Consider the following 25,267-nt stretch of genomic DNA (forward strand, 5'->3'; position numbering starts at 1 on the left):
TACTAAAGTATTATTAGTTTGCTATCGGATTTTATTGGTGCCTTAATGGCCGACGTGGTGGGAAAAGCGTGCTCTGCCTATCACACCGAAGGTTCTGTGTTCAAGTGCCGGGAAAAGCAACATAAAAATTTGGAAAATAGTGTTTTTATAATAACCTCTGTTTTTTATGATAAATTGAAAACACGGCCATCCAAAAGAGAAAGCTCCTCGTTAAAGAATCCATAAAAAACCATTAGCACTGCAGCAACATATCGATGAGCTGTGATTGCGACTATTGGTAAGCGTGTTTGCGAACGAGATGCAGATGCTTTGATTGTCACTGTGACAAAAGCACAGGTACGCGAATAACAAACCGTTATCTTCTTCTATCTTCGATAAGATATCGATTATAACCCGCTGAAGAGAGCTGTGATTGTCATTATTGCTAAGCGTGTTTGCGAACAAGATGCAGTTGCTTTGTTTGCCACTGTGACAAAAGCACAAGTACAGGAATTGTAACAAACTCTAAAAAATTTTAGTATGTTTACTTTCTTTGTTGTTAACGGATTAGTTAAATAGGTTACACTATTCGTGTCCAAAGCGGAACCAGATTTTTCTTAAAGAACTTAATACAAAAATTCTTTCAATAATCACGATTTGCGTCTTCAACTAACTTCATCTTTTTGGCAAATACCAGAAGCCTTCTAGTTCCTACGTTGGTTGGCGTACTGCTCCTCAATTTTTTATGCAAATATTCAGACTCAGAACAGAGTATGCTCAGTTCCATGAATTTTGTGCTGAGAAGCCCGGAGCCGAGCTTATTTAGAACAATTATCTCAAATACTTGGATATTAGTTGTCCCAACACTCGAACCTGGGAGGCCATTACCAACTCAATAAAAAAATAATATATAGATATATTTACCTTTGGCGTGAATAGGCACGCAATGGTGACACTCGCCGACAAACTAATCGTCACCGACATTGACGTTATTCTCAGTGGCACATGATTGGCTGTACCAAAGTAAAGCGGCACAAAAGCCAACCAAATAACGCACGTCGTGTACATTGTAAAGCCTATGTGATTAAAGTGGGTTTAATTGAAATTCAGCATGAAATAGGAAAAAGCAAAGGAAATGGCAAAAATTAGACACAAAGCATATATCAAAGCGAAGCAGTTAAGCAAAGGGTACAAAATTAATTTTCAAGTGATAAAAAACAGTTAGAAATTACATTTGAAAAAAAAAAAAAAAACAAAATGAAAAATCCAATTCCAGGTCACAGATGTATGTAGCAGCATTCCATTTCGGTGGTAATTGAAACACATGGAATTTACATTATATATACATAAACACACACACGACCAGGCGATTGCATTGAGCATCCATTATTGAGTTTAGCAGCACCAGCAGCGTTTGCAAATTGAAATGAAACGAAATGTGAAAATTGGAAAAAGAGCAAAAATGGTTGAGTGTAATATATACAAATTAATTAGTATTTGTTATAATTAGAATTTAAAAGTCTGTGAAATGTCTAATGAGTGCTTAATTTGTTTTAAATATATAAAACGGAAAAACAAACACACAAACACCTGAGATTACAAACATTTTCAGTTTTTATAAAATTAGTAAATTAAATTCATATTTTTTATTTTCGGTAATTTAATAGAAAAATATCTATACATTTTTTAACTAAGGCTATAAAAAATCGTTTTCAAAAAATTTTTAAATTTTAAGAAAATTATACGAAAATTTTGAACTTTTTATTTAGAATTTCCTGATTTTTTTTGAGCATGTAGTTTTGTAGCACAATAAAATCTAGGCTCACAAATTTCAAGTTATAGGTCACTTAATAAAATTGATTTAAAAGACGTTTTTTCCGAACTGTGTTTTATACGAAAGCCGCACCCAACGGGGAAAAAAATTTTCAAAATTCATGACAAAGTTTCAGATAGCCATGTAGCTTGTACTTTTTTGCACTCAAATTTATTGGGCTACAAAACAGCATGCTCAAAAAAATTTAGAAAAATCTAAAAAGAAAGTTCGATATATTTTCGTAAAATGTTCTCGAATTTTCGAATTTTTTCGAAATCGGTTTCGAAAATGGTTTGCATATTTTCAGTGACAAAACTCATCGACAATTTTTATTCAAAATTAACAAAAACAAGTAAAGGTGTCTAAGTTCTGGTGTAACCGAACATTATATACTCAGCGTGAGCTTCAATTATATATTTCATTTCAGATAAATTACTTTTCTACATAACACGTGGCACCGCCCGTTAAAAAATAAAATTTCTCCACGTTTCCTCTTATAATAAAACTTGATAAGTGAAATGTCATTGATTCAAAACTATTTTTTTGCTAAGTTATAGCTTATTATTCTAGCTTGCGACCCCTTTTAAACGTGTTTTATATCTAAGCTGCTGTGGTCTTTAACCGATCCCGTCCATTTTTACTAGAAATATTTTCTGCTGTAAGGAAAATATGTATTCACAATTTCATTACGATATGTTAATTTTTCTTCGAGTTATGGCTTCCGAAACATAGAAAATTGCTTAGTCGTAAAATGGGCGGTGCCACACCCATTATCAAAAATTTTAGTGTTTTCCAATTTAATGTTATAATTCAATTTAGAAAATAAATTATATTATTACAAAGCTCTTTTTCGCATAGTTTATTAATTTCGTCCACGACTCGCTTAAAAATCTTTTATATAAAATTGGGCGTGGTCCTTAATAGATTTCGTTAGTTTTTCTTCAAAGCATTACTTATAGTAAAGGAAAGTTCTCTGCCGAATTTTGTTACGATAGGTTTAAAGATTTTTGATTTATGATTAATAGTATTTGTAAAATTGATTTTATCACAAGTGGGCGGTGCCACTCCCATTTAAAAAAATTTTTATCAAGAGTCTCAATATCAGTCCACGCACTAAATTTCAATATTCTGGGTGTATTATTTACTAAATTATCAGGTTTTTTTTTGTGTTTTCCAAAATTTTATTTATATAAAAAGTGGGCGTGGTTATCATCCAATTTCAGTGATTTTCAATACCAATCTATTCTGGGTCCATATAAGCTAGTGTACCAAATTTGGTGAAGACATCTTAATATCACTCAAGTTATCGTGTTAACGGACAGACCGACGGACGGATGGACATGTCTCAATCAATAATTTTTTCGATATTGATAATTTTGATATATGGAAGTCTATATCTATCTCGATTCCTTTATACCTGTAAAACCAACCGTTATCCAATCAAAGTTAATATACTCTGTGTGCAAAGCACGCTGATTATAATAAAAACAGAATAATTTATTTGACAAAATTTCATAAAACTTTTCAACTGCTGTTTTCATGTTCACTCCTGTACATTCAAATATGCAGGAAGTGACATAAATTGTTTGAAGTAAATCGTTAGCACATAGCAATTTTCTATTAAAACATTGCACTGATTGCGCAATTAATTGTTTGTTCTTCGAAAACCCCAAGCAGTCAATACTCTAAAGTACACTGGTGGCAAGGATAAAAAAAACTACTTTATATACCTTTCATTAAAATGAAATGTTATTTTAAGTTTTTCACAAATCTACAAATTGTAATACCTCAAAGAAGAGGGGGCAGACCCGCCAATAACTATAACGAAATGATCAGGATGGAGTTGAGTATTTTGATATGTTCGTCTGTCTGTCCGTCTGTCTGTTTGAGTGCAAACTATTTCCTTACTTGTTGAGAAATGTTGATGAAATTTTGTGAGCGAGTATGTTTTGGTGTCGGATTAAACATTTGTCGGAACCAACCGGATCGGGCCGCTGTAACATATATCCCCCATACAACCGATTTTTTGAAAAAAACTATTGCCGTTATATATTCCTCAATTTGTCGGATAGAAGCTTTAAATCTTACCACAAGCTTTTGTATATGGCACATAATGTTGTTTGAAAAAATTGTAAAGATCGGTCTTAAATAGTATATATCCCATACAACTGATTATTCAGATAAAAAGCTTTCGTAATTTGTAACCCATTTTAACAGCTAGAAGCTTTAAATTTCACGAAATGCTTACGTATATGTTATATATTGTTGTCTGGCAAAATCGTTTAGATCAGTCGTATATAGAATATATATCCCATACAACCGCTTGTTCAGATAAGAAATTAAAAATAAATAAATGTAAGGCGCAATAACCTCCGAAGAGATCTAATGCCGAGTTTCTCTTCCAATTTGCGTCGTGCTCCTCTTGGTTTTCCCTGCAAATTGGCCGGACGGGAACTACATGTTTTATGCCGACTCCGATCGGCACCTGCAAGGCAGATGCGATTTCACTGAGAGCTTTTCATGGGAGAAATACACCCGGATAAAATGTATAACCGCAAAGACGTGGCTTTGGTTGGTATTGTTTTAGAACTGAACGACTCCCACTTGAAAGAGAATTAGAAGCTATAATCGAAACAGCTGTTGTCTTATCCGTCCCGTTGTAGCGATTTATTAATTGTTTGCCAAATATTTAGTACAGACACAAAAATATGTTAAATCATATACAAGATTCTATCATGCAAATGCTGGGTTGTAAATCAACTTAAGAAAAATTAGTTTAGTTTTTGTTTCAAGATTGTTTGCCACCACAGTATTTTCGCTGCAATGATATTGCTCGGTGTACATACATATATAAATGGAAAGAGCTCTTAAAACAGTTTTTTTTTGCATAATTTTGTGTAAATGCAATATGTTTGCGCTCTTCACTAAGTATATACATATGAGCACAATTTGTATTTTATGATAATTGAATATAGCACGAATTCTTGTTTGCCGAAAGCAAATAAAAGATATGCAGGTATCCACTCAGTATGATCGCACCGCAGCGCAACACCATACATTTTTCACATATGTACTTCCTCTATGAACTTACCAATATGCTTGGATTCATTGAATGCTTCAGGTATTTTTCGTGTGAGTACCGCATATATCGTACAAACAACAATCAAAATGATGGGATAAAAGAACGCTATCATGTAGGATGCATCAATGTACGAATCACAGACCAGCAGATTATCCTCGCGTGTCGGATGATGGTACATGGCATGTGAAGGTGCAATCACCATCCAAACTCCATTAATGAGTATCTGTAATGGAAGAGAAAGGAAAAAGTATTACAAAAGCACACGCATACATTAACATTACAATTTCATTAACAAATATACATATATGAAAATAATAATAATCAAAATTAATGCTCAGCATAAACAAAAAGTATTGCAAATAAAATGATGCATTCTATTTTAAATCCTTAATATTTAATATTTTTATTTTACTTAATGGCTTTGTTGACAATGCTAAGTCATAATGGACTTGAATTGCATGCCATATATAACAGCAATATTTTAAGTTTTTTTTTTTTCATTTTTATACCCAGCTGTATTTATACACAGGGTATTATAACTTTGATTCGATAACGGTTGGTTGTACAGGTATAAAGAAATCGAAATAAATATAGACTTCCATATATCAAAAATTTCAGTAGCGAAAAAATTTTATTGAGCCATGTCCGTCCGTCCGTCTGTCTGTTGACATGATAACTTGAATACCACGCCCACTTTTTATATATATAACATTTTTGAAAACACAAAAAACCTGATTATTTAGTAAATAATTCACCTAGAATGTTGAAATTTGACGTGTGGATTGATATTGAGACTCTCGATAATTGTTTTTGTGATTAAATCAATTTTACAAATACTATTAATCATAAATCAAAAATCGTTAAACCTATCGTAACAAAATTCGACAGAGAGGTTGGCTTTACTATTAAGAAAATTTAACGAAATCCGTTAAAGACTACGTCCACTTTTATATTAAAGATTTTTAAAAGGGTTGTGGACGTATAAAATAAGCTATATCTTTGCAAAAAAGATCTTTATATCAAAGGTATTTCACTTCCCAAGTGGATTTATAACAATAAATAAGAAACATTTAAAATTTTAAAAATGGGCGTGGCGCCGCCCCGTTTATGACTAAGCAACTTTCTATATTTCGGGAGCCATAAATCGAAGAAAAATTAGTTCAGAATAGAACCATATATATATAAAATGTTAAGAAAGGCAGACAAAAGTGATGTTGTTGTTGTGAGATCTTTTGATGATTTGTCTGGGATACCAGACTAGTTTTTTTTTTTTTATTATTATTATTTTTTTTTGTGAATATCCTTTTTAAGATTTAAATGATGAATTTATTGCTCCCTCTCAACAGCAACAATCCTTTTGTTGACAGCCCTATTAACAGTATCGATTTTCTAACTCCATATAATAATTGTCTTTACATTGTCCATGAAAATATTCGAAGTCTACGGCAAAACTTTGATTCCTTAATATGTAATTTAGAAGCATTTCCAACTTTTCCTGATCTAATTTTTGTATTGGAAATATGGATTTATTCCCATGAGAGTGAATTGTTCCATATACCCAATTTTAATTTTTATGCAAGTAGTAATGATGAATACTCTGCAGGTGGTGTTAGAGTTTTTGTATGAGACACATTTGATTGCAACATAGAGAGGTTTTTTAATCTGCGAAGTGCAGATGTTGTAAAAGTTCTTCTAAAAAATAATAATAAGAATGTGACCATAATATGCGTTTACAGACGACACGCTGAATCTAGTCAGAGTTTTCTGGAAGGATTTTCCAACTTTTTAGATGATGAGAGATCAAGCAATACAGTCTTATTAGGTGACCTAAATCTGGAAATACTCCAGTCAAATACAACAGCCGAAAACTATCTAACCCTTATGGCTAGTCATGGTTTTATTTCTTATCTCAACGAACCAACCAGAATTTCTTCGGGAACCTGTTTGGATCATGTCTTTTGTAGATTTACTAACATGTGTACTTCCAGGGGTCTAAACTTGGACCTTCAAATCACTGATCATACCATGACCGCGATTAAAAGAGAAAACTTATGCCAGAGAAATAAACAATCAAAAAAACTAGGTACTATACATAAAATAAATTATGCGTTGCTGAATGACAGGCTTCGTCACGAAGATTGGGTTAGGGTGTATACGGAACATGATATCTCAAAAGCGTACTCGCTGTTTATAGGTATATTGCAATATCATATAAGATGTGCAAGCTACACTTGTACCCCGCGAAGACACAAAACCAAACTAAAACCCTGGATTACCCTGAATTTAGTTAAAAAAATTAAACTTAAAAATAAGTTAGGCAGTAAATGTCGTAAACATCCATTCAATCGGGAACTCCACTCTCGTTTTAGCAAATTATGCAAAGATTTAAGGAAAGATATCGCTGTACAGCGTGATAACTATTTCCGGAATAGATTTGTAGATTGCCATGGGAACTCGCAAAAAGAATGGAAACTTATTAATAGCGTTGTCAATAGGAACTGCGCAAGTGATGAGCAAGTAATTTGTTTAAACGAGCTGGGCAAAACTATTTCAGATCCGTCCGGCGTTTCCGCGGTACTTAATGAGTTCTTTGTAGCAGTAGGGCAGTCGCATCCTACCCCATGCAAGTGTATTTTGTCGACTAATGACGTATCCGGTTCCAGAAATAGTTTTTTGTTTGAACCCATCACAGGGTTGGAGATTCTAAAAATTACTAAAAATCTAAACAACTCCAGTTCGTGTGGTTTTGATGGGATATCAAATAAACTGCTTGAGAACACAGCCCTTAATTTAATAGACATTTGAAATATCTTTTTAATACCAGTGTTTACATCGGTGTCTTCCCTGACCAGCTGAAATGTGCGATAGTTTTACCCCTATTTAAAAGGGGTGACAAGAAGGATACAAATAATTATAGACCGATTTCTCTGTTGCCATCCATCTCTAAAATTTTCGAGACAGCACTAAAAAACCGTATATTACTATTTCTTAAAAGCAAAAATTTCTTTAGCTCGAGGCAGTTCGGGTTCAGGTCGGGCCGTTCTACTGAAGATGCGCTCCTAGAATTTTGTTCATTCATTTGCAAAGGGTTGGATAGCAAAAAAAGCTGCGGGGGTCTCTTCCTTGACATTACGAAGGCTTTTGATACAGTTGACCATAAATATTTACTGAATAAATTATACTGTGCCGGCTTTCGTGGGTCTATACACGACTGGTTCAGATCTTATCTAACAGGTAGGGTGCAAAGGGTAAGAATTCAAGACTCTCTCAGTGACCCTAAATCAATAATAGTTGGGGTTCCACAAGGTTCCGTGCTGGGCCCTATTATTTTCCTAGTTTATATAAATTCCATTTTTTACTTACCCTTTAAAGGAAATGTTACTGCATTTGCTGCCGCTCTTGCATTAGCATATGGCTCAGGTAGTTTTGTTGACCTAATTGCTAATATAAATTATGATGTCTCTCTATTAAGATCTTGGTTCGCAAAACATAAACTCGTCATCAGCAGTAAAACTAAGTTAATGTTTTATAGCTTGAATTCAAGGCAACCTCCAGATGTCAACATAACTTTTCACTCTTCAGATTGCGAACGCTTCACCCTTCATCAACATTTATGTCCTGAGCTAAGGTCTTGTACTTTCAATTCTCTTACATCCTGTAGCGCCAATTGCTTTGTAATTGGCATAGTAGAGGAATTTCAATACCTAGGTATAATCGTTGACTGTAATATGAATTGGTCTAGGCACATTTCCCGTTTGAAAAAATATTTGCAATATTCACTACGCTGCTTCTATTAACTCAAGAATTACTGCTCTAGTAAAACTATGAAAACAGTTTACTACGCATTATTTCACTCAAAATTGCTACATGGAATCACCTGTTGGGGAGGCGCCAGCTTGAACAAAATTCAACCACTTATAACATTGCAAAAGTGTGTAATAACGAAAATATGCAAGGTGAACCGAATGCACTCCTCAAGGGAGCTTTTTAGAAGGTTAATCATTCTTCCAGTGAGAGACCTATATTATTTTAAAGTTTTAAAAGTTTTTTTCCTTAGATGTGGTTATCTGGAAAGCATGGCATCTGAAGTATATAATCTGAGGAGAAACACAAACAACACCGTCGCTGTGCCTTCTTGGAGAACCACACACTCTAACAAATTTTATACAATAGTGTCTCGTAAACTATTCAATGCACTACCAGTAGAAGTTCGGGCCTTAAGGAATCTTCGCCCGTTTTTTAAATATGTGAAATCCTTCCTTCTAAGCAGGTCGTATCTCGAAATCGAAGTTTTGCTTCGGACAGATAATTAAAAATTTGATTTCTTAAGAGTTGTAATTTAATTAATTTCTTCTGTTTATTTTTGAATACTATTCACTTTTACTCAACCCACCTTATGTACACAATTTTGTTATGAATTTGCAAGTTTTGTTATTTTGTTACCTTTATAACCTCATGTAAAAATTTACCATTAATTTTACAGTCCACCCCACTGTATTATTAACAAAAATAGGATTGGTATTTGTTTTGCAAAGCCCTAACTTTTCTTTTATCTTGAATTTATATTAATACTTTGCATTATTGTAATTATATTTAAAATTTGTGTAGATATAAGCAAAATGAATAATAAACTACTACTACTACTACTAACTACTATTATTCCGCAGACTTGTAACACTATTAAGCGCACAAAACAAACAACAACATGATTTCAAGTGTACAGCTGGGTACGTAATGTTCGGTTTCACCCGAACTTATACTTCCTTATTTGTTATTACTATTTCCTTATCTAGTTCTTTTATTACACTTTATCTTACATTTTCTTGTTTTATTTATATGTGACCCGGTCTATGAAAATGTGGCTTATGACTCAAAAAAATGTTTTCCACTTTTTTTCTGGTTTCGATATTTTTGAGACGTTCTTTCTCGTGGTGAAAAATAGAAAGTCCTAACTTTCTTAGAAGTGTACTAAAAATCTAGAGAAAAAAGAGGAGAAATGAAAGACGATGAAGCCTTTGGTTTCTTCGATGCCACTTTGGTGGCTGGTGAAGCATCCTCAAATTTTTTTGATAGCATTTTGCTCGATGGCAATGGAGCCAAAATATTGGTCAGAAACTGGTTTGTGCTTTGCCTTTTGGGCATGACTGTACATAATGCAAAAGAAAAACTACTAAGGAACTGAAGAAATGCATTGTTTACCTTTAACAGCTGTTTCTCGTAATTTCTTTTTTTTTTGAGTCATAAGCCACCTTTTCATAGACCGGGTAACATATTTTTTTTTCATTTTTGTTAAAACTATTTGATTTAACTATTTTGCTGTTGTTAGCCATACTTACTTGTATAAAAATAAGAAATGAGCATATAACCAACTGTGATTTGGGACTTATGAAGGAAGGTCGTTTAGCTGATTGTTTGCCTGCCTTGAAAATACGCGCTATCCGATTTGTTTTTGTTAGCAGCGCCGCATAGACGACTGTGAAGCAAAACCCAACAATGAAGCTATGGAGGAATGTAAAAAGCATTAGAAAGCAAGAAATAATGATATTTAGATTTTTTTGAAATTAATTTATAGAAATTTTCTGTGCTTTTTATGAAGTATTTTAGTTTGCCAGATTGAAAATAAATCGTTTTACAGTACACTAACCGTAAGAATTTATTTGGATATTAAAGGCAATACTTAATAAAAAAAATATATACAAAATTTAGCAAAAACCAATTTGTTAATGTTTTTGATGCAGAGAAATTTAAAACTATGGTCGAAATATATCATTAAACAATTGTTTTTTTTCATAAATTATTTTAAAATTTTTTTTGTTTTAATATTTGAAATTGGAATAATATAAATTTAAAATGTGTTACGCTCTTGAAGCAAAATAAAAGAAAACGCGATATGCAATCTTATTAAATTTTTTAACATTTTAATATGTTTTTGAAGAACAAGATTCAGTACAAAACATGTGAAACATAAAAACTAATAACTTGTGTTTTTTTCCATAAAATGTTTTCTCTTATAAATTAAACAACTTTTCATAACAAAGAAAAGGATATCCCAATTCGTACGAAAAATTCAAAACACAAATTTTACAACTAAAAACCCTTTTTTTATTTTGCTCTTTTCTTTATTAAACTTTATTCTAGACAGTAAAAAAACATTTTTTCTAAACCAATAGCCACTTCCAAAAAAACGCTGAAAAACAATTTTTAGACAAATCTTTAAAAATTAAAAAGGTTTTTAAAAAAAAGTTATAAATTTTTTGTTTTGATTTAAAATTTTTTAAAACAAAAAATAAATTAAAAATGTGCTGCACACAAAAATAGAAAAAAAAATTTAAGAAAAGTCGCAATTTCTGTTGTATTTTATAGAGGCGTTCGAAAAATGAAAACAAAAAACAGTTTTCAAGAAAATTAAGAGAATTAAATCAAAACTGCCATTTTCGTGTTCGCTGCTGTTTAATTAAAAATAAGATGAAAACTCTTTCTAAAATTCCTAATGTCTATTTTTAAATTTTTTTTTATTTCAAATACGCCATTATCTATCAAACAAACATACCGTTGAAATGCACAAACTATATTTGTAGGCTTCAATACCAATGCAAATGTAACGGCATAGCACATCAATATACCAGCGAGTAAAATATAGCTCAGCTCTCGACCAGAAGCGCGTACGATGGGAGTATCATTGTGGCTGTAAAATAATATGAATAGAAAATGGTAAAAGAAATAAGCCAATGATTCATTGAAATTGCATTGAAATTTTCTAAATAGAAAAAAAACAAAAAATAGGGATTTAAAACTATAAAGGTGGAGAGCAGTCTTTCAATTTAAGGCAAACCATGTACTTGGGATTAACTAATTTATTATTTAAAATTTAAACACGCGCTCTACCTTTATAATTTTGAATCCGAAAATTCTTTTACAAGAGCTATTTTTAAAGTTTTTTAGTCAAAATTCAACAAGACTATGTCTGTATTAAAGGAAAAATTGCCTTCTATTTTTTGGTTCATTTATATAAAGGTAGTACTTAAAATTTTTTAATCATTAATTGCCTACAAAAAGGCAATTCCAACTTTGATTAGTAATTTCTTAATGAAATAATTGAAATAATTCTTAAGTGAAAATTCTTATCTTTATTTATTTGTTCAAAATAGCAATATTTAATAGTATAAGTGGAATTTTCGCTGACAACACTGGCGAAAACAACAGAATTCCACCTGACTTCATAACAAGAGAATTCCACCTCGTTTGTCAGCTTCTTAATTTGCACAGCTGAAAACCGTGCTAAAATTCCCATACGCCTGAAAGTCCAAAAGTATCGTGGTGAAAGTCGCGGACGCCTAAAAGTATGCAAGGACGTGCATTGAGTTGGGGCTTCAACGTGGTGGAATTCTACAACGCCTGCAACACTCAAGAGGGTAGCCATGAAGGTATGTCCTAATCTTCTAAATAGTTCGACTTGTGCGTTACGTAGCTCAAATTTTTTGATCAAACATTGCACTGTCACCGAGTTTTAAACTATATTTCAGCTTTCAAGTCTCTAGATATCTAGGAAGTTAGTTAAAAATCGATTGCAAGCTTCCCAATTTAAAATTAGTTTTCTCAACATCTCGATCCATGCGCCACCTAGCGGAATTTTTTTGATAAAATATTGTATTGTCACCGAGTTCTGACTTACGGCCCAAGTTTCATGTCTCTAGCTCATCGGGAAGTTACTCGAAAATCGATCGCAAGATTCCCCCCATTTTAAATTATTTGTAGTTATCTCACTTAACGCGCTACCTAGCGGAATTTTATGTTCCGTAAATTATATTGTCACCAAGCCTCGAATTGTGTGCCAAGTTTCAAGTCTCTAGGTCACCGAGAAGTTAGTTAAAAATGGATTAAAAAATTCCCAAATTAAAATTAATCTTTCTAATATCTCCATCCATGCGCCACCTAGCGGAATTTTTTTTATAAAATATTGCATTGTCACCGGGTTCTGACTTACGGCTCAAATTTCATATCTCCAGCTCACCGGCAAGTTACTCAAAAATCGATTACAAGATTCCCCTCGTTTTTCAAGGATTTGTAGTTATCTCACTTAACGCGCCACCTAGCAGAATCTTGTGTTCTGTAAATTATATTGTCACCAAGCCTCGAACTGTGTGCCAAGTTTCAAGTCTCTAGGTCACCGGCAAGTTAGTTAAAAATGGATTGAAAAATTCTCAAATCAAAAATAATTTTCTTCATATCTCGATCCATGCGCCGCCTAGCGAAATTGTTTTGACCAAATATTGCATTGTCACCGGGTTCCGACTCACGGCGCAAGTTTCAAGAGTCTAGCTCACAGGGAAGTTACTTAAAAATCGATCGCAAGATTGCCTGCGTTTTTTCAGGGATTTTCGTTTATCTCGACTCGTCTGCCACCTGACCGCATTTTGTTTTCCACGAATTGTAGTGCCATCGACTCGCAAACTATGTGCTAAGTTTCAAGTCTCTGTATCACTGAGAAGTTAGTTAAAAGTCGATCGCAAAATTTCCATTTTAAAATAAATTTTCTGTATATCTCGATCTGTGCGCCACCTAGCTGATTTTTTTTCAGTTGCATTGTAATATCCCCCCGATATGAACTATTTTCTAAGTATCAAGTGTCTCGCTCAACGGGAAGTTACCGAAAACGACTTTTCCGTGGGTAAAAAATGCGTATGGAAATGAGGGACAAACATGAAAGGGTCTTAATATAAAGGTAGTAAAAAGAAAAAACTCTTTAAAAAAATACTGTGGAACATTCTACTCTTCATTCTACTTGTTCTCGGTGCTTAGTTGTTTAACTACATTGCAATGAGTCCCACTAGTTAAGAACTAACCCAAAACTAATGCACTAAGAGACCCTCGCTATTTATCCAAAAGTCAGTTTTAACATTGGACATTGATTGGTTTTAAGTTTTGTTTTTGCCATCTGGGGTATTATAGGTGTCTGAAAAATTTGCTTCGAAAGTGTTAGTCCGATACTTGTGGTACGGTAGTGAAACGGTTAAGCGCTCTTGGTACAATTTTGTCTACAAACTGTGCCACTTTGTATCCGATGAGCACCACTTCGAAGGTAGTTATTTAACCTGTATTGCGAAACCGTCGCTTTGTGTAACTGTCTCCCACTTTTTCTGCGTGGTAAATATAACAACTATTGGTACCTTACTTGATTCCTTACAATACAACGACGTTTAAAGTTATTTGTTGACCCTCTCACCTGTTGCTGCATATTTAACTAGGAAGAATATTCGCCTGAGGTAAAATTTGCGTACAATAAAAAAAAACAAGTAAGGACGGGACTGTTTTCGGCTGTGCCGAAGACTTCATACCTTTCATGAATGGGGCTGAACAATAATCTTATCTCATTCGTAATCTCCAAATAATCGGATGTATAAGATAAGAAATATATAGTGAACAGATGTACATACCTAAACGATTTTTAAGATAAATATAAAATAAAAATGGCAAAAAAGCTCCTTAACTGAAAGATCGGGATATATATTATATATAGCTCCGATCGAAATAAGTTTTACAGGAAATCTTCTATCATATATTAGAATAAATATCACCAAGTTTAACGTTTTTATGTTGGAAATTAAGGGAGAAATTGCCAAAAATCTTTTTATCTGAACGACCGGTTGTATGGGATATACACTACATATAGCTCCGATCAAAGTGATTTTTTTAAAAAATCTTCTATGATATATTCAAATATATATCACTGAGTTTCACGTTTATACTTTCTAAATTGCGGCAGGAATGACCAAAATCGTCTTATGTGAACGATCTGTTGTATGGGAGATATATGTTATAGTGGTCCGATCCTACCGGATCCGACAAATGTATAATATAATAAAAAATACATCCTTGTGCCAAATTTCATTGATATATCTCAAAATTTGAGGGACTAGTTTGCGTTCAAACAAACAGACGGACGGACGGACGGACGGACGAACAGACGGACATGGCTATATCGACTCAGCTCGTCGCCCTGATCAATTCGGTATACTTAATGGTGAGTCTATCTTCTATATTTTTCAACGTTACAAACATCGGACCAAAGTTAATATACCATTTCAAGTTCATGAAAGGTATAAAAAAAAACAGTCGAAAGGAAAGGAAAACAAAGAGACTCGAATAATAACAAATGTAAGAAAAATAAATGAAAAACGCTATTAGAGACTACTTAGAATATAAGTATGTATATAACATGTAAAACAGTTATAGAAAATATTTTTAAAAAACAAATAACGGCAAAAGCCGACAAACGGAGTGACTTATATATGTATTTGGCTTAACACGATAAGAAAAAAGTATGAACTATGTAAAAGAGAAGAAAACAATCAAATCAATATTTTGCCACTTTTGACAGTTTGCTATGGAATTCAGAGTTGAAGGTAGTACATAGATGTACAGCTCGCACTAATAAGATCCCTCATCTTTCTCGCTATGTAGCAACTTTCACTGTTTAAGTTGATTTTTTTATATAAAATATGAAGTACGAAATTAAAAAGTTCATGTTCTGTTGAACGAGCCTAAACATATTCCCCACAATATCAATTGAAAGAATATACTATACATACATATGTACCTAATTATGTTTTAAGTATCAAGCAACAAAATAGCAAAACCTAGACACATTAGCAAACCGTGTTTCTGGCAATTCGGTGTTTAAAACGTAGCTCCTGAAAAGCTAGCTGAGGAAGAAGTGAAACTGAGAAACATGTCTTAGTAACCATTGTCGTAAGCTAAGTTCAGCTGTAGAATTCAAAATACTTCAAAATTAAATCCCAAACACCGCAAACTATCCATATTAAACTTAAAATTAGCAACAGTATTTTATGTTAAGCATACTTACCGCATAAAAACGCCAACAACAAACAGCGTAACTAATATGCCTGTGGCGCTGAATACCATTGCACCAATTGCCCAAGCAGATTCGGGTCGTAAATAAATCTCTGGTATTTTTTGGCAGATTTGTTTAGTGGCATCGGGTAAAGTTCCCAACTGACAAGTTAAACATTGAGTCTCGTCGATAGGGTGACGAATCTGTGAAATTAGAGTAGGAAAAAGGTAACAGAAACAAAAAATAGAAAAAATTAAGATTATTGCTAGAAGTTAAAAAAATTAATGAGCGGAAGAAATGACATACATATTCATGTATTTATGAATATCTATATATATAAAATTCAAATTATGTATGTAGGTATAGATCGAGTTGCGTCATAAACGGATCGACCGATCACAACCAAATTTACACAACTCACTAGAAACCTTCCAAGGATGGTCATAGGTCAAAAATAATGTTGATATATAAAAGAGGCGTGGCACCTCCCATCCAAAATGAATATTTCGTACTACATAACTCTGAAGGTATTTATGCTAGAACATTGAAATTCAGTAGGGAGTTATATGACGTCAATCCCTAAAACCGTCAAGAAAATGTGGGGTGGGGGAGAAGGGGGCGTGGGACCTCCCATATAAATGTAATTTATCGTACTGTACATCTCTGGATGTAGTAATGGTAAGATAATGAAAATTGGTAAAGAGCTATATGAGGTTAAGTCCTAACACCTTCTGTAAAATGTGGAATTGGGGAAAAGGGGGCGTGGCACCTTCCCTACAAAAGGGATTTTTCAGAACTATGGCTGCCGTACAAACATAGGTTATTATAACCGGTAAATCTTGACTACAGAGTTCTTTGGCTATTATTCTTTTTGGATGCTTAGTAATTTTCCGCTGTTAAAATTGTTTGTTAACTTCAGTCTATCCACATCTCATATCTATATATATATAAAGCTGAAATGATAAATGTTTGCATGTAGGTATAAATCGGGTTGCGCCATAAACGGATCGGCCAATCACAACTAAATTTGAATCACCCGCTAGAAACCTTCCAAAGATAGTCATAGGCTAAACATAACTTCAATATAAAGAAAGGGAGTGGCACCTACCATACAAATGGAATGTTTGATACAGCATAACTCTGGAAGTATTCATGTAATATTGAAATCCAGTAAAGAGTTAAATTGGATTAATCCCCAACACCACTAAGAAAATAAGGGTTGGGTAAGAAGGAATACAAATGGAATAATGAAATAAGGTAAGGAGCTTTATGACGACAGCACCAGTAATATATGGAATTGAAAAAAAAAAAAAAAAAGACAAATGGGACTTTCAGAACTATGGCTGCCTTACAGTAAGGTTTGGCTTTTATTCCTTTAGTATTCTTTTCGGGTTTATTATCTTTAGGGTAGGTATTTTTGGATACGCCTGCAGGAACCGGAAAAAAACATTTCTGTTTAATCTGATATTAATTAATGTAAGAGCAAAAAGGCAGATCACTGTGACAGTTGATTTCTCAGATACCGCGGATACGCTTTGTGTGGTGGACGTTCAACCCCGCATTTAAATGACCACTGTTTGGAAACATCTGATACACCGATGTGCAACATAAGCAAACGGTCAGGCCAAAATGAGGGTGTGCGATGTGTGCACCATGACTCATAAACAGTCACTGTAAGTTTGAGACCTAACCCTTAAGAATTTAAGGTGTAGTGATCATCCCAAAGGTGGCGCTTTCCTGTTACTTGCTGGAATAGCCGCAGTTAAAGTAAATGCGTGCTTTTTCGTCTATAGACGGCGTTACGTACAAAAATTTGCTCCCTTTAGAAATATGAGAGGGCATTTTAGCGGAAACACTTCAGCAGCAGCTTAGCAAAACAACTTCTTGAAATTAATTATGGCAAAATTCCTATTTCTTTACTAACAGATTTGATTTCTTCTCCTGAAAGTTTTTGAGAAAAGCATTTTAGGCACCTTAAAATGAGGATGTTAATATCACTAGAACCAAGACAACTTATCGCTCTATTAACACAGTCGTGGAAGAGTCTCAAGCTGTGCATATCCGATTGAGTTTATTAGATTTTCTGAGCCATTAGAAATATCTCCTCATCGATGGAGCCTTAAAAAAGGGCCCATAATATCATAATATTTATGTTTCGTTATTTCGATTCTCAATGCTTATTTAGTGGGACACGGCTTTTCACAAAATTTTACGAATGTCATTGAAGTAATTCATTTTACCGGAAAATTTCGAAAACGAAAAAGTTTGAAACCAAGGATTTAATTGATACCAATAGATTTGTCTTTTCAATTTTAAATGACTCAAATTTCCTATCTCTATCAATGAAGCTCGTGCGGGGAATCCTGATACAAATATTAATATATCAAATAACAACAGTGAGCAGAAGTCAATCTTACCAACTCATGTTCTACCCATGGCCAGTTACGCGTAGCCTGCATATTTTTATAGAAACGTGGGGTAAAACCCACGGGCATAAGCTAGTATTATATATTTTAAAGTATATTTAAAGCATTTACAGTATGCACGTTCAAGTAAATATTCTATTGAATTTTTTAGTCCTAAAAGCCATAATATGGAATTTACAAAAGTACGCATTGAGTTTATGAGAGCTTTTTTTGTTTTGTGTGCTTTAGGTTGCTATTGAATGTGTTGCTGGAAAAGACGTGATTTCGAGCAAACCAGAAAAAAAAGTTCACTCGGTTTGGGAAACATTCACTAGCAATGCAGATACATCACTAGTAGCTAGTAAATAAATGCTGCAAAACCACAGCAGAAGTGCAAGCAGATAAGCAAAATATAGCTACACACATATGTACGCATAAGCTAAGAGAGAAGACATTACACACGCCTTTAAACAGCAAAAAAGAGCGCGGATGGCATCTAGACCCTGGGAGAAATAGACGAACGAGGCGACTGAAGATATAAAAGCAACACAAGCTAATAAGCAGTAATCGGTTTGAGTTAAACGTTGAAAGTGAAGTGTGCGTATGGTGAAATACTACCAGAGTGGTGCTGTAAATAATGAGTATTTTATAAACGGAACACTTGAACAAGTAATGGAAGGGATCACATCTGCTGTTTACTGTAACGATCCAAAAATTAGAAGATCCTACAGGCTATCACATTACTGCAGCGTCCTTTAGGTGGAATAGGGGAAGCGTGATTAAGCTGCAGTCGCGTCAATATATATATTACATACAGTACTTAATCAAGAAGTGTTCTGGAATGCAAATAAGCATTGAAAAAACGTTCTTTAGGCCGGACCGTACACATACAATGGGTTCCCGGTCATAAAGGCCGATGAGCGCGGGGCTGCACAATATCAAAGATCATGTGCAAAGCACGGCGGCCCTGGGTTCACACCCTGGGCAAAGCAACATCAACATTTTAGAAATAAGGTTTTCCAATTAGAAGAAAATTTTTCTAAGCGGGGTCGCCCCTCGGCAGTGTTTGGCAAGCACTCCGAGTATATTTCTGCCATGAAAAGCTCTCAGTGAAAACTCATCTGCCTTGTAGATGCCGTTCGGAGTCGGCATAAAACATGTAGATCCCGTCCGGCCAATTTGTAGGGAAAATCAAGAGGAGCTCGACGCAAATTGGAAGAGAAGCTCGGCTTTAGATCTCTTCGGAGGTTATCGCGCCTTACATTTATTATTATTTTTTTTTTTTTATGTGCAAAGCTTATGATAATATACTCATAAAGTGGCATATATATCTCAGAAGAGAGGAGATTTAAGGCTCACGATTGGCATACTAACTGGACACCCCCTTCTTTCGTCTCATGATTAAAAGTTAGGTATCTTCAGTAACAGCAGATGAAGGCAGTGAGAGCTGCAGTAAGAAACGATTGAGCACGTTCTATGTTCGTGTCCTGCGCCTGCCAGGTAAAGGCCTTAACTATAAGGGGTGATGGAGTTGCCAGATTTCGCGGCAAAAATTAAGCTAGGTCCTAGAAAATTTCTAGCATTTACCAAGAGGACGGAGTAATTTAATACCATCAGTCCTGGCACCTTGGGGTTTTTCCGTTTGGTCGTCAAACAAATTCTGGTAACACTATGGACATATTAATTCTATATGGGGTCTTACTGAGCGGCCAGTTCAAACTAACCTAACATTTATTAGCAAGTAGCAATAAGAAATAATTTTTCTTTACCAGTACACTTATATTCAAGAAAATGTTATGAAAATATGCACAAGCACACTTTAATATTTGAATTTTCTTGCACAGAGCATCACTCGTGTCAACTTAGAAATAAGCTGAAAAGTGCAGCTTCTTAAAAGATTTATATATATTTTTGCCTTCCCTTTCTTTACACACTGGACTTCTCAGTTATTCATTAGTGTAAGTAAAAAGTGAGCGAGTTTAATAAGTATTTGCAAGGAAAATCATTCGAGTTATATGGAAATTTCTTTCATTGAACTAAATTCTTTCAATTTACTTCAATGCAATTTCTAAACAAAAATCCAATTTGGCAGCTGTGGCTGGCTCTGATATAAGCTTACAAATGCTATAATAGTAAACAAATGCGATAAAGGAAATTTTTCCTGATATATAATAAGTAAATAAATTGCATTACAAACTTTTCAATTTATCTGCTCAGCTCAAACGCATTTAACACAGAAGCCATACCACCCACACACAACAAGGCGTCTACTACGGCCACTGGGTGGCTCAGTATGGCTTTGCGGCTAATTTGGTGGATATTTTGGCATGTCTGAATATGTATGTGTATGCCCAACAAGTGTCATAAGTACTTGTAAGTTAGAAGAAGAATATCATGAAAGAGCTGTTGATAGAAAGTTTACCTGTATCGTAAACCTATGTTGTATCGAGTTGATAGTATCTCTGATAGCAGAAATGGACAATCTGATTTAAGTAATTTTGAGATTTGGTGTACATCAAATCACCTATACTTAAATACCAACAAATGTTTTGTCATATCTTTCACAAGGAAGACTAATGTACTTCTGTACAATTATGAGTTGAACAACAATGATCTCACTCGTTGTTCCGACATCAAAAATTTAGGAGTGATCTTCGCCACAAAGCTCTCGTTCAGTAAGCACATTGATTTCATTGTATCCAAATCATTTGCAATGATAGGCTTTATTCAAAGGAATGCGCGGGATGAAATTAGAGTAGGACTACTCGATGAATGAGCCCATTACAAGATGTGTTCTTCTTTGTAACAAATATTCCGAATTGATAGATTTAAATGTGAGTTTTTATATGTTCAAGCTTGTTTTATTTTCAATATTTAATTGAGGATGTTAAATTAATAAATTAATTAAGAAACTAAAATATTATTAAACAAATAATTATTCTAGTCTGTAAGATTTGTAATCAGTAGACTGAATTAATAAAATAAATAAATAAATAAATAAAAAATGTTTCTTCATATTGTGGCGAATATCAGCATCACTATGTTGTTAGTAAATAATCACAGCAACAAAAGCGGCAACGCTTATGTACAAGGCAACGAAGAGATATCTCACACACACACATGAAGTATTCACCCGAAGTAGCTTATGGCTATAAGAAAAGCATAAACTACAAATATACAAGTACATAGCAGGTAACCAAGCATGAAATACAATTGCTCTGGAACAGATTTTCGTGAAATGAAAAGACCTTAGGAGAAATGGGTGAATGAGAAAACGGAGAGTATAAAAGCAGCGCAAGCTGAGGAATCAGTAATCAGTTTGATTTAAATACGCTATTAGTTGTGAAGTGAAATATAATTGTGAAGTACTCCCAAAGTAGTCTTAATAAACCCCAGTTTGCAATACTGAATATTGGAGTTATTTAATCGACAGTTCAGTGATTCTTTTTTTGTTTTTGTACATTATTTATGCTGATTTCCACATAGATAATGTCCTATATATTTCAGAATTTATATACGTCAACGAGACGAAAATGCCCCGATACACTTTCCGCAATTACATCGCATTTTCTTTGCTCACCGAAAGTCTCCTTTTTTAAAATTTTTTATGCGGAAAAGAGATGGCAGAGTTTACTCTTCGTTTGCTAAGGCCAATTATATCAACAACAACAGCATACGGCAACAGATTTTTTGGGTATACTGAACTACTACTGTTAATGTCTCCTCATCCAGAATTTTCCTCTTTGGCATAAGCTTAAAGAAATTGCATGATAGGGAGTCGCTTTGTGTAAAATCTTGTTTGATTTTCGTAGAAGTCCTACCCAATGCAAATGGGTGTGATTTCGGGTCCCACTCCCATGACCTCCTCCTCTATCACTCCCTCTCACTATTTGGTTAAACGGCTCAAGAAAAATAGGAACTCATTTATATGCATATCTACAATGTATATTATACATATATGTATACGCATTGGTTAAATGAAATAAACCTTAACAAGAGCTTACATTTTTTGTTGGGTAAATATATATATAAAACTTATGCGTCCGTCTACGCTTGAGTACACCGTTCAAGTTTATTTTATTTACTTCCGTGTCATTTCAACCGCTGCCGACAAAGTGATAAGTGCATATTTGTCTGAACTTACCTGATACGTTGAACAGTTGAAACAATGCCAACAACAACTTTCACCCTCCACATACTTCTTGGCCTGCCCTCGTTCACAAGGCAAACTGCAAACGGATTCAGGTGGCTTGGGATCCAACAGTTTGAATTGTACTTCTACAAAAAAAAGGAGCAAGGAAAAGAAAATACCAAATGTTAGATATAGATAATAACAAAGACATATACATATATATAGGGATAAGGGGGTCATCTGTTGGAAACTTAACAACGCGACAGAATGTATGCTAGTTGGGTTCTACTTCAAAATTCATTTTTAAACAGATAAAGGGCTTATAGATGATTAATTGTGAAAGATAATAGTTAACTGTGAATGTTTTCTTTCTTCTTGAACAATTTGAAAGTTATTTAGCAAGTACGTTGAAGATTCACAGAGGTGATTCAAGGCTTTAGTTTGTCAGCGATTGATGGCCAAAGGAATGTTTGTTCAATGAATCAAATGGAAAGATTAATTAGTATTAAGTGAAATCGTCTGTTGTCACTTTAAGTGTATTTAGGTAAGAAAAAATAAGTTCGCAATTTTGTACGGATAAAAGAAAAATTGATGTAAAAAAGAGCAATGCACACAAAAGTGATAGTATAAGAACTTGTTTAAACTTGTTCTACGTAAGAAAAAAGATGAAAACACGTTCTACATACTAAATTGATTTGTCCGTAAAATAAGTTGAAAGATGTTCAAAGCTCACCAATCCACAGCAGGAACGCATAATATATATTGCGAATTGCAGTGTTCTGCTTGCAAAGGAAGGATGTATTTTTTTGCGAAATTAGAGATTTCGCAACTCCTTTCACTCAAGCTTGAAAAACTGACAAATTTTTGGGTAGAAGCTCTAGGTAGCAAATCACAGTCTGAGAAGATTGACAATATTGTCAGGCGCAGAGATCTATTCTCGGCCTGGACTTGTGTGACATCAGGTACGCTGAAACGTCTGAGGACGTAAAAGATAAATCCGCAATAATTACAAATTGAGACATAGAGGAAGGCCAAAGAGAGCTCAGATATGAGAAAAGAGTGACAAGATTCGCATGGACTTCAACAAAACCGTAGTCGAATCTTCAACAAAAAGCATAAAAGCCTAGAAGACTTCTACAGCTCTACATATGCCTTCAATATCCCTGTGTGCAAATATCCATATAAGGTGTATACTTAAGGGCTGGGCAATCTCATTGAGAGGCGCGGCGTTAAGTGATCGACTGTTGTCGACAAGTGAGCTTTTAGCGCGCACTGGCTAACATAATGTTGTACTTTCGGAAAAAGCCCCACGATACATTAACCAACTCTGTTAAAGGAGAACAACGCAGTAGTGGTTTCCTGTACCTGAACTGCTATAAAATCACTGAAAATTAGTTTTCTATTCAGAACGTCTCCCAAATATTTGGTTTTGTCTTTTACCTTGGGTGGTACAAGATTTTGTCTTTATACTTTCTTTTTAAGGGGACCAATTCAGTTTTATCCGAGTTAGCCCCAAGACCCGCACTTTTAGGCCTTTAACTCAATAATGTCGCCTCCATTAGATTGCAGAGTGTTTTGTTTGAGGAAAATTTCCCCACAAATGTCATTATTCATTTGATGGCTCTCCACCTCCATGAGTCGAAGTAGTTGGTTAAGGATAACCACCCAAAGTAGCGCAGTGAGTACACCTCCTTGTGGAGTACCTCTTTTTACCAGCGTTTTTCACCTTGCGCAGTTTAGGTTTATGTGCCTTTGCTAAATGTGTACTGAGCTTGCGAGAAAATATATGAGCGGATAGGTAACGATTTTAAATAGTCTTTTAGAAGTATTTTCCAAGTTTGTAGAAGAAAATAAAATAGATATATAGATATAAAATTGTACAGTTACTTAAGCTTAGGCAGCTTACAAATATAACCCTCAGCCAAGACTTGATATATTTGGTAGTGTGCTGCAGTTGGACCAAAAGCAGATTCATAGTGTATGTACTGAAGCCGTCCAACTGCTAGACGGAACCAAGAGAAGCTTGCGTGTTTCATTCTCAAGCGGGATGCAGGCTATGAAGATTCAACCTTGCTACAAAAGAAATTGGGTGCATACTGAACTATTGTCCGAATAATGAGTTTGATATTCATTTTCAAATTATTGAAAAGTTCCTTAAAAAAAAAAATAGGCCTAATGCTTCTTTATTTTTTCATTAGAATCATAAATGTGGAAATAAGCCCTGCATACTTCGATAAATTATAAATAAATTGTAGTAATGCTGGTTATTATCCTTAACATTTTCTTCTTCTTCTTTGTATATTAATTTTCTACAATAGTTTTGTATATTAAACAAGAATTTAATTATTGTACATGAATAAAATGTTATTATTTCTATCTAATGAACAATAAAAGTGCACATGTAAACAAACGCAATACGTTTACAAGTAGCAATCAAAAGCTATTGCATACAGTGCTGACCATATTTGTAAGACCAGTCGTCCGTTAGTGGGTTATTGTTGTGTATGTTTTGGTATACTTTGGCAAAATGCGGGCAGCATGAATACTTTTAATAGTTATATGCTCGAAAATATGAAATGATGCTTTTTAAATGCACATGAACACTGTAAACCTATACATTTGACAATAGGTTATACTCTCATTAAAATTTTTAAATTAGTTATTGCAAAAGTTGCTCCTATTTCTTTTTATAAAATTCTCTTATCACTCACCTGTCATATTCAGCCTCAATTCGCCCTCATAGTATTCGCCAACTTTGACCCAGTGATACAATCCCTCCGCAGACTGTTTGAAATGTATGATGTTATAGCGTGCTGGGCCGTCACCATTGGCATCGAAACGAAAATGATCACCGCTAAGGCCTGAAAACAAAAACTTAATTTGAATCTGTTTAAAGCAAAAAAAGTGTAAAATATAAAGGAAATACAAAAAAATATTTATTTTCTTTGCAATTTTTTAAATTTGGTTTTTGTATGATGAGTGCGTTTGTTATCATTCTAAAATT

The 25,267-nt window shown here is 34.1% G+C and overlaps 1 protein-coding gene across 1 annotated transcript in view; it reads right to left on the reverse strand.

The window, feature by feature from the left end:
* Window positions 1-25,267, reverse strand: part of mtt (mangetout) — a 409,542-nt gene that overhangs the window by 12,864 nt on the left and 371,411 nt on the right. Inside the window, exons 10-16 of the mRNA XM_067771149.1 lie at window positions 24,975-25,124; window positions 22,276-22,409; window positions 15,739-15,929; window positions 11,425-11,559; window positions 10,211-10,373; window positions 4,884-5,097; window positions 904-1,055 (exon numbers count right to left, since the gene is read on the reverse strand). Coding sequence (XP_067627250.1) covers window positions 904-1,055; window positions 4,884-5,097; window positions 10,211-10,373; window positions 11,425-11,559; window positions 15,739-15,929; window positions 22,276-22,409; window positions 24,975-25,124 — 1,139 coding nt within the window. The remainder of the gene's footprint in view (window positions 1-903; window positions 1,056-4,883; window positions 5,098-10,210; window positions 10,374-11,424; window positions 11,560-15,738; window positions 15,930-22,275; window positions 22,410-24,974; window positions 25,125-25,267) is intronic.

The sequence above is a fragment of the Eurosta solidaginis genome, chromosome 3, assembly GCF_040869045.1.
Source record: "Eurosta solidaginis isolate ZX-2024a chromosome 3, ASM4086904v1, whole genome shotgun sequence".
NCBI classification, from domain to species: Eukaryota; Metazoa; Arthropoda; class Insecta; order Diptera; family Tephritidae; genus Eurosta; species Eurosta solidaginis.